The sequence below is a fragment of the Carassius gibelio genome, chromosome A8, assembly GCF_023724105.1.
Source record: "Carassius gibelio isolate Cgi1373 ecotype wild population from Czech Republic chromosome A8, carGib1.2-hapl.c, whole genome shotgun sequence".
Classification (NCBI taxonomy): Eukaryota; Metazoa; Chordata; class Actinopteri; order Cypriniformes; family Cyprinidae; genus Carassius; species Carassius gibelio.
The window spans coordinates 25314112-25324637 of record NC_068378.1 but is presented as its reverse complement, the minus strand read 5'-3'; the positions used below and the strand labels follow the sequence as shown (position 1 = coordinate 25324637).

At 34.0% G+C, this 10526-nt stretch overlaps 1 protein-coding gene across 1 annotated transcript in view; it reads right to left on the bottom strand.

Moving 5' to 3' along the window:
* Positions 1–1896: 1896 nt before the first annotated feature.
* The window catches only part of dpysl2a (dihydropyrimidinase like 2a), a 21614-nt gene continuing 12984 nt past the window's right edge, over positions 1897–10526 (bottom strand). The window contains exons 9-14 of the mRNA XM_052604921.1: positions 8443–8599; positions 7200–7341; positions 6391–6561; positions 4949–5128; positions 4687–4852; positions 1897–3882 (exon numbers count right to left, since the gene is read on the bottom strand). Coding sequence (XP_052460881.1) covers positions 3791–3882; positions 4687–4852; positions 4949–5128; positions 6391–6561; positions 7200–7341; positions 8443–8599 — 908 coding nt within the window. The 3' untranslated portion in view covers positions 1897–3790. The remainder of the gene's footprint in view (positions 3883–4686; positions 4853–4948; positions 5129–6390; positions 6562–7199; positions 7342–8442; positions 8600–10526) is intronic.

Below are 10526 nucleotides of genomic sequence, written 5' to 3'. Positions count from 1 at the left end.
TGGAAAAGTGGGGTTTATTTATGAATGACCTGGTCAAAAGCACAGTAATATTAACACAAAATTCACCATTACAATTCCAAGAAAAAACTATATTTGACAGTTTTACAATCAAAGTCAGGTAGCATAGAAGTCTTCCCAGAATTTTTTAAAAAATAATTTGCATATTTAAAACAGATGTTCCAATGACTCTGTGTAATGAGGTGCACTGATTGCAAGCCAAATTAACTCATTAAAGGGATAAATATCGTAAATAATTAAAAAATCTATACTTTTTGGTAGAATTGGAGAAATCTTGTTCTTATTCAAACCACTTTATCTTCGGGAGAATCCGAAACAAGGGGTCTCTTCTTTACTTTAAAAGGGAAGATCAGTGTGTTTAAAACCTTATTCTTACCGCTCTGCTCCCAGAGATGATTAGATTACCTGATCTTGGTATCACACCTTTAATAAACTGAACCAAACCAGCAAGGAACAGCTTTCACCAAAGACACATATTATTCCTGAGTACAATTAATATTGTATTTTTCACAAAAATAATCATAACTAAGGAAATTACTGTCATAATGTGCACAATGGACCAGATACCTTTGTCCATCCAGTCCTCAAAAATAGCAAATTTCCTTTTAATAAGGATACACTATTATTACTCAAAGAACAACTATGTGGGGAAAAGTTGTGTTTTTGTTTAATTTTGACGGCTCAGATGTTTTGATTTTAGAAGAGAAGCTAAACCGAACAGAATGTTTATTGCTATAAGGAAGTCTGGAGCCACCTCTGCTTAAGGCTACCATTCATTACATCGAAATCAATTCTGTTCAACCCTCCCTAAATGACTCACTTCACCACATCTGACTTTCTTATCTAATGCTGCTTGTTTTTTCAAATAAATGTATACTGAGTTTGATAAATGTCATGTATCAGATATACTCAAAGAAAATGCTGGTTAAATCAACCTGGAAAGTGCTTCGGATTTCTGTATGAGAATTCTGCCAAATATACAGATATCTCTAACCACGTTTTTAAAATGTTTGTACTTTTTTTTTTCTTCATGTTATCAACCAAATATTTTTTTTCTCTTAGAGTCTTAAGTAAAAACAGTTCCTAACGTTTAACCTATATATTTAATGGAATATTAAACAATTGAGATCCAGTGTGATTATGAAGTGCCATCAGCTCATGCTTTTTTAAATTCAATTTGTCGACTAGAAGCTATTGAGAAACCGAGGAGACACCAGATTAACGGCACGTGGAATCTGCTCTTCTTCACCAAGAAACAGGGTGGTATCATCTGCTAGTTGATTTATTAATAGCTGACTCCCTAAAACAATAAAAAGCCTGATATCTTTACTATTTTTCACATAAATTGCAAACAGTTCATCTATTAAAATGACTTGGGATCCCCTTGACTGCAGCCATGGTTTATGTGTGTGTGAAAGGTGGCTTGGATTTAGTAAAAGCAGTAGGCTTGTATTGTTAATTATTGTCTTATCTTATAGTTAAAAAATACATTTAATAATAAAATGTGTGTGTGTGTGTGTGTGTGTGTATAAAAAAAGGAAATAATCTAAATTATTTTGAATTAATTTTCTTTTGCATCAAAGGAAAATATTAAGGTAATGTAATGAACTGCGTGGTTCCTTTAAGTAGGGCACATGTGCAAAAATGAGAAGAACTGACTAGGTCTACATAAAGTAACTAAAATCACCAAATCGGCAGCTTTGTCAAAGACATTAAGCAAAAATGAAGTCAACATCCCACTGGAACTAATTCAACGGCATTCAGACAAGTGTGATTTAAAGGGATACTTCACCCAAAAATGAAAAATCTGTCATCAAATACGTAAAACAGGTGAGGTTTGTGAGTAATATGTTTTGACATTGGACAAGCTGTACTGGCTTTTGTTCACAACTGTATTTTATTGTTACAATCATAGACATTAAGAATGATGAATTGTGTACATATCTTCCATGAGAAATGTTCAGCTTGTCATAACAACACTCACAGACATTAATCAAGATCTATATCACTTGGTGAAGAGGCAGGCAAGGCAATTTATAAAAACAAAGCAGAACTGCAACGCAAGAAAAACATTGTGACCTAATGTTTAATTTAGAATAAGAATAATTTAGAAAAGAGCACTTCCCTCTCGATCTGCTGTGCACACAGAGAGTTTTCCTTTATTTTCTCAACTGTATTGTATTGTTTCTGGTGAGACCCCCCGCATGAAAACTGTGGGACAAAGTAGGAATGGACAGTTTGACATTTATAGCAAAAAATGAGTTGATTCAAATCACACCAAAACCCCACAGGACTGCGCACCACGGTCAAAAACACCAGTTATCTTTTTTTTTCTTTTTTTTTTTTAACTTTCAACATCTCCAAAAAGGCAGTTTAATAATACTGAGAGAAAATAACAGAGTGCAAAAACACGAGTGAGGAAGACAAACGTCAGGAAGCGTTGAAACACTGACCTGAAACCGAAATCATAACATGCATAGAAAAAAAATACAAATAAAAAAATAATCCAACTATCAAGTTCATTATAAAACAACATTCTAAAAACTTGTAATAAATCAGGCATTTGTGGAAGAGTTGACACTTTTTGCAAAATGTAAAATGCAAATGTGGTTTGAATCCTAAACAATAAATAACTCATCAACTCTTCCTACAAAGAAAAAAAACAACAAACCAACAACACGTTAAACACGAAACCATACAGGCGGAAGTTTTGTGCTGTTCATTTCCAGAATGCAAACAAATAATAACATTAAAATGTTGGATCATACTACCTAGCTAACAAAACGTTATCAGAACGTTCTGGCAAGTTTCTCGTCTCGAACAGAGCGTTCATTCAAAGCGGTCTTTAATAATGTTCTTAATCCTTAACCCAAAAAACTTTATTTATACATAATTCCTGGAATGTTTTTCTAAAACATTTCAGTTCAACATTTGTCTAACATTTTTTTAACTGTTACAACTTGCTCGTTTACAACCGTAACATTATCAAAATGTTTGTGTTTTTTTTCTTTTTAAACTGCCCATTTTTAATGTTCAGAGAACAATAACTAAATGCAAACATTCACAAAACGTTCTTACAACATATTTTTGTTAGCTGGGTAGTTCCTGTCCTTGGACCGTAGATTACTTGGTTAGCCGAATAAGTTTCAGGACCACTTGGCCAGAAACAACAGGGTTTGTTTTTTTAAAGCATGCATTGCATGTTTACGTCACATTTATCAAAGGATTAATAAATACAGGAATTTAGCATTTTAATCTAATTGCATGTAAAAAAAAAAAAATCCAAATTTAGAAAATCTGACCAAATAACAAATAAGAAAAAATACATTACTTCCAGTTCATTCATCACATGACAAGTGAAAGGTTGCATTGTATTTTGTGATACAGTACAGTATGCTGTGTTGCATAATGCACATTTTGCATGTAGTAGGTCGTTCTATGCATAGAGAAACCCCTCACTATGCACGGTATACATACTGAAGAATTAGCAGTATTCTGTGCTGAACGTAATCAAGTTAAATAGCACAACATATCTGATATTACAGTACCAATGCCAAGTCATCCTGAAACTTATTCATCTAAGAAAGATGCACTCAAAACAGGATTCTAGAGTTAAAAGGATGGGTGTGAGGGGTGGATGAATGGACAGAAGTGTAGGAGGAAGAAGAGGTGTGCTTGTTGGGATGTAGTCCAGACATCGGGATGGATCCCGGAGGAAAAGCCCAAGTTTCTTTAACCCCCATCCTTTTATCTCTGTCATGAGTAAATTATTTTATCCCAGGCTGGTAATGTTGGCTCTGCCACCTGGGGGCGCCACTATGCGCTGAGTGTTACGACGAGGAACGTTGTCGTCAATTTGAGCCCCTGTGAAATGATGAAAGCAAATGAAAATATAACAGCTGGCAAAAACAGAGTGTGCTTATGCTCTATATATTATACAATTATTACTTGAAAAAGTATGCAAGAATAAAAAAACTGATCAATCAATCAATCAATCAAGTAGTTGAGATTTGCTATATAGTACATATCATAACATGTGAGTATACTGTAGTCATGAGGAAAAAACTTGGCCAATGGACGTACTTATATATCCAACTTCGCGCTAATATGGGTCAACAAACACATAACCGAGATTTGTACATATTTCTTTATGCGAGTACTAATGAAGTTAATACTGTATAAATACGGTTTTTCAGTTGGGTGCACAAGTGTACTGAACAGATACAGTGTTTTTTAACCACTGCACATGCAGAATTTCATTTAAAGAACTCTTAGTTTTAAATATCTTAATTTTAATCGAATAAATCCCAAGATCCTTTTTTTTCCGTCTATGCAGTTTCAATTGCATTTGTGCCTCCCCCAATAATCGCAATAAGCTCCTAAATAAATGTTTAATTATAGCTGAATTTCATTTAAGACAGAGTCACAATTTGTTAATAAAAAAATAAGTTTTATAGTTTTCCCCACTGTTATACCAAAAACGTACTGAACCATGACTTCAAAACTATAATTTTTGTGTACCATTAAAACCCTAGTGTATGTATGTATATATATATATTGCATAATGGCAAAATAGTATGGCAATGTGCCATTCTAAAAAGTTCATTAGTAGAAAATGATATAGGTTTGTTTCACAAATAAGAATAGGATATTTAGTTGTGTACTCACCAGATAGACTGAATCCAGACTGATGCAGGTTGCGAACCGGTTGAGGAACGTGTTTTACTGGAGAAGTCTTTCCGGAGGTGACAGGGGTCATGACCTTAGGTGTCACAGTGACCTCACACACCGGGCCGTCATACAGACCTCGCGGGACTCCACACAGCTCAGCAAGCTGCGATGAAAGATGCCATCATTTGACAAATTTCTAATCATTTATGACTATTTAAACTGCAAGTCTTTTGTGTGTACAGTATGTATGTGCATATACCCTGCTGCGGGCCTTTATCCTCTTGTAGACGTAGTCTGGGAAGGGTTTACGGCTGATGTAGCGTCCAGAGCCCTCAGTGGTGTGGAGGTTCCCGTCCTCCAGGACGATCTTGCCCTGGCTGATCACCACCAGAGGAGCTCCACGCACCTCGATCCCCTCAAAGATGTTGTACTCCACTGCCTGAGAAGGACAGAATGAGGCAAGAGCTCTCATCTTTAATCACTACACTGCTTTAAAGTCTGTATATAGTTGAGGCTCTGTCATGGAGGGCCAATGCACTGCAGAGTTTAGCTCCAACCTCTGATCGTACTCACATACCTGTGATTTTCTAATGATCCTGAAGACATTGATTAGCATGCTCAGGTGTGTTTGATTAGGGTTAGAGCTAAACTCTGCAGGAAAGTGGATCTCGTGGGCCAGATTTGAGGATCCCTGCTCTATACTTTCAAAACAATCTGTAGCACAGAGTAATTAAATAGTAAAAAACCTAAAATATTATGAAAAATAAAAAAACTGATTCACTACTGATCAAAGGTTTGGGGTCGGTAAGAATTTGTAATGTTTTGAAAGAAGTCTTTCATGCATTCACTGAAAAAAAATGATTCATTGAATTTACTAAAAATAATTTTGTTGCTTCACTTCAAACTAAATTTATTTCAATGTAGCTAAAATAAATTGATTGCAACCACCATAACATTTTTTTTAGTAAATTCAATGAATCATTTTTTTCATTGTTGAATTTATTAAAACCTACAGTAAAAACAGTAATATTGTGAAATGTTATTATAATTTATAAAAATTGGATTTTATTTTAAAATGTATTGTATTTCTGTGATGCACAGTTGTATTTTCAGCATCATTACCCAGTCTTCAGTGTCACATGATCTTCAGAAATCATTCGGTTTTGCTGCTCAAGGAACATTTCTGATTATTATCAATGTTGAAAACTCTTAATCTTTTTTGTGGAAACTGTGATACTTTTTATTGTGGATTTTTTAATGAATAAAAAGTTCAAATGAACAGCATTTGTTTGAAATAGAGGTATTTTGGTAAAATTGTCTTTTTATGCATACGTACTGAATAAAAGTACTAATTTCTCTGACATTTCTGAATGTTGAATGATAATGCACATTAACATATCCCAGAGTTCACGGCGCTCAGATAATTGACTCTTTCTATATTTGCCACATCTGCGTCTCATTCCAGTCAAATTAAATCAGCACAGATCGCAGCATCAGCCTCAATGACAAACAGGAGCAGACAGAGCGAGTGAGTCAGAGCAGAGGATGATGGGAGTCAGAGCTGGTCCAGACCTAATGGTGTAACCCACCCACATCACGGTTCAGTCAAAGTGCATTCAGATGCACAAACAGCCTGTGAGGCACTAATCTAACACTCAGACCCCAGAGCTTCCTACGATTACATGATTAAACTCTTCTCACCAGGTGGTGGCTCTTAGCAGAGATGATTTTGGTGGCGTCGGGGTCCCAGAGCACCAGGTCGGCATCAGAGCCCACAGCGATGCGCCCCTTCCGTGGGTACAGGTTAAAGATCTTGGCAGCGTTGGTGCTTGTCACGGCCACAAACTGGTTTTCATCCATCTTACCTGTCACCTGTGAAGCAGATCATTCATCTTAAGGACAGGGTCAAAACTTTAAGGGAGTGATTCAGTAAAAGTGAATGATATGGTATTTGGTATAGCTTATGAAACAGATGCCTTTTATTTCTTGGCATTTTATTTTTAAAATGTTGTGATTTTTTTTTTTTTTTTTGTAAAGTGAGCATTTTAGGTGAAAATGGTTCAATGAAATGTTGAAAGATTAATGGCAGAAGTATGGTTATCATTTATTGAAGGTTAACTAAGGTTATTGGTAAGGATTAATGGACATATCAGAAAATAATAAATAGATTAATTGTAAAAAAAATAATTGATAGATTTATCGTTCATTAAAATAAAAATTTTCTACAGCCCTTAAAACAGATTACTTCAAAAAATACAATGAAAAAGTATTTTGCAGTAATTATAATAACAACTTGTATTATTATATTTTTTATTTGAATAATAATTTAATTTTAATTGAAGTAATAATAATAAATCATCAAAAATATATTTATTTTATTAGTGATAAATTATATTAATTGTTTGATTTTTTTTTTTTTTATAATAATAATTTATTTTTAATATATTTATTTTATTATTGATAAATTATATTAATTGTTAGACAGATAAAGCAGATGAATGATCTCTCACCACACACTTGTCCCAGATGATGGACATTCTCTCCTCAGTACCGTTAGTTCCCTCCGGGATGAGAGTGAAGTCATCTTTGCCCACGGCCCTCTGGGAAGTGTTGAAGGTGCAGTGAGCACTGCCAGTCACCTGCAGATCACCACTGCACAGGAAACAACACCAAACACTTACAAACAGTATTGCCTTTGCACATACAGAAGCAATATAATGTGTTTTTCGTGTGTTTTTTTGTGTAATACCATTAAAATTTCAATTGAATTTGAAAAGGCAAAAAAGTTTTTAAAAATACATCTCAAAACATTTAGCTAATTATTATTTTTTATTATTTTACATGCAATTTTATCACTGAGACTAAATTAAATATGTATACTTAAAAAATAAATGAACACCACTTAAATATTTTAAATTAAAGAGAGTTGATCAAGAATAGTAAAAAAGAAAATGTGATCATTTACAAGATATGAGTTTCCTTTTCTTTCATATGCATCTTATTATATTTGTTTATTAAAAAACACCATGGTATTCCCATTGGATACCATCATTTTACCATGTACCATTATTTGTTATTTTAGTATCATTAAGATAATATTTATATTGTATCAATACTTTGAATTTGTTTTAAACTTTCTTTCATTTTAATTTTAGTCATTCTGACTTATGTGTGTCTGTGTTTGTCATTTTCATAACTATAATTTTTTATTAATTTTACTTCAGTTGTAGTTTTAGTTATTTTAGAACTAAATTAAAATGAGAAAAGCTGCGTTGGTGTATAGCTGAAATCTATAATCTATCTATCTATCTATCTATCTATCTATCTATCTATCTATCTATCTATCTATCTATCTATCTATCTATCTATCTATCGTATCTCATCAGTTGACAGTTATTTGAAGAAACATTTTTTTGTTTGATAAGATTTTAGTTTTACTGAACTATAATAACCCCAGAGTTTCTCCCACAGTATGTTTTTGTATCATTTCAACTCATTAATGTATTCTTTAATTGTCATTTGTAGTGTATCTTCGTTTATCATTAGAATAAGTAGAGAGAAAAGCTCTTTTTTGAGTAATGGCGCCCAGTAGTGATCACCCATAACTAGTCTTCTCTTTTCAATCAGAATAACGGATGACATACAGTAAGTGCTTGAAAGCTAAACCCTTCTCTGCACGCACTCACTGTGGTCCAAATAGCCCCTGTACTCTATATCCCATAATGCACTGCTAGAGCAGCTGCGGACACACACCAGGCCAGCAGGGAGTTGAGATAGTCCGGGGTGGTGGGGTCGGGGCTGAGGGGTGGAGATGTGATGTAGGCTGCAGCTTTGGCCCAGTTCTTGCTCCAGTAGTGAGTGCCATCTGTCCCCAAACTGGCTGTGATAGGTTCCCCGTACACCACGGTACCTGTGGAGAAACAGACACTGGGTCACTAGACCGGTTTTAAGAGCTGTTTCAAGATTTGAGAGCTACTTCATTTTGCTGTATAACATCTTCTGAAACCAAATAGCTTAAAATGTGATCAAAACGCCTTTAAAACCAGCCCACAAAAAGAAAAAGAAAAAAGAAAATCTTGAATACAATGAAGAAAATGTCAATTAGTGTAAAAAGACTAAATATACGTACACATATTTAAGTACAATGTATAAAAACAAGTAAATTAATCTTTTTTAAGCATATTTAGAGATTTTTACTCTACTTTTTATAAGGCAGAGTGATAAAAACACAGACAGAGTCCCTGCTTAATAAAACAAAACAAAAAAAACAATACCCACCCTCATGGACTTTGTATTGGTTATAATGGGGATTGTATTGGTTTTAATGGAAACTGTAATGGTTTCCCGAGAGTCTCTGCTGGTAATTCTATTGGTGGCATGTTCAAACCACTACGTCGAAATGGAATATGGCCCAAAATACGCTTCGCAATCAAAAATAACCTAAAACAAGCCCATATCAAAACTCCCCATACCTAAAATACATAATTTACAGTCACTCTTATGCATTATACACAATTTCAACTTGAAAACCACTAGTAGTAATCATAAACAGTATGATTTCATAAATGCACTCAAAGCTTCCTCCCTCACAAAACTCATAATCCAGCAGTTTTATCAATGGTAGAATGTTAAATATTTCAATACACGCATTTCAATCAATTGCAACTTATGCAATATATATAAAAATCATGGGAAAAACTCATGTAGATTACTCTTGTGATGGTATTTGTAGAGGAAACTGTTAGCACCTCTGTTTTTTTTAAGCAGGGTGATGTTATCATAGTGCTCAGCTAACGCTTTTTGTGCCAATAAGCAGAAAAATTCAGATCAAACACAAATTTGGGGTAAAATAGTTCATTTTAAATACTTTTTCAGTATTGATCAAAATGCATTTCCCTTGAAAAGTCCTATACCTTTACCCGCGCTAAGTGTTAGCCTAAAGCATTAGCATAATAACACACCATTTCCATAATAGTAATTTCACTGCAAAAATTATTTTGTTACATTCATGTAGTACTTTTGTCTTGTTTTCCATTACAATTTAGATTTAAAAATACATTAAATCAAGATACAGTTACTAGAGAAAAAATTCATGAAGATAAAGTCTTGCTTATACGGAAGCTCTAAGCGGTCATGCATTATAATTTTTTTCCTTTTTGTTTTCTTGTTATAACGACTTAATTTTCTCGTTATCTCAACATAACGAAGTTCGTTTTCTTGTTATAACGACTTATTTTTCTCGTTATCTCGACATAACGAATGTTCGTTTTCTTGTTATAACGACTTATTTTTCTCGTTATCTCAACATAACGAAGTTCGTTTTCTTGTTATAACGACTTATTTTTCTCGTTATCTCGACATAACGAATGTTTGTTTTCTCGTTATAACGACATGACAGTTTTTCTGTTGCTATAGAACGAACTCAACTTTGACAGGCATCTGATGGACAACCATGCAGGCGCTCTTACTGTAGCCTATATTTCAGCAAATTTAGCTTCGCCTAGGTAATAACGTCTACAATACTGTATATACATAAAGGCTGATCAATCACTGTTGATTTTTCCAGAGACAGTACAACGAACGTTTTGTTTTTGTAATTAACATGTTTAAATGGCAACACCACGAAATTAGAGCTGCTTGGATTAAACTCACTTTTCATTTTCCCTTTATTTGAAATAAAATTATATATAATTTGTAATTTGTAGTAGACATTATATGATGTGGCAGAAATCATGTTACAAGCTTCTGTTTGAAAAGAGCCTCCATGTGTACGTGTAGTGTGTGTGTGTGTGTGTGTGTGTGTGTGTGTGTGTGTGTGTGTGTGTAGAAAAAAACGA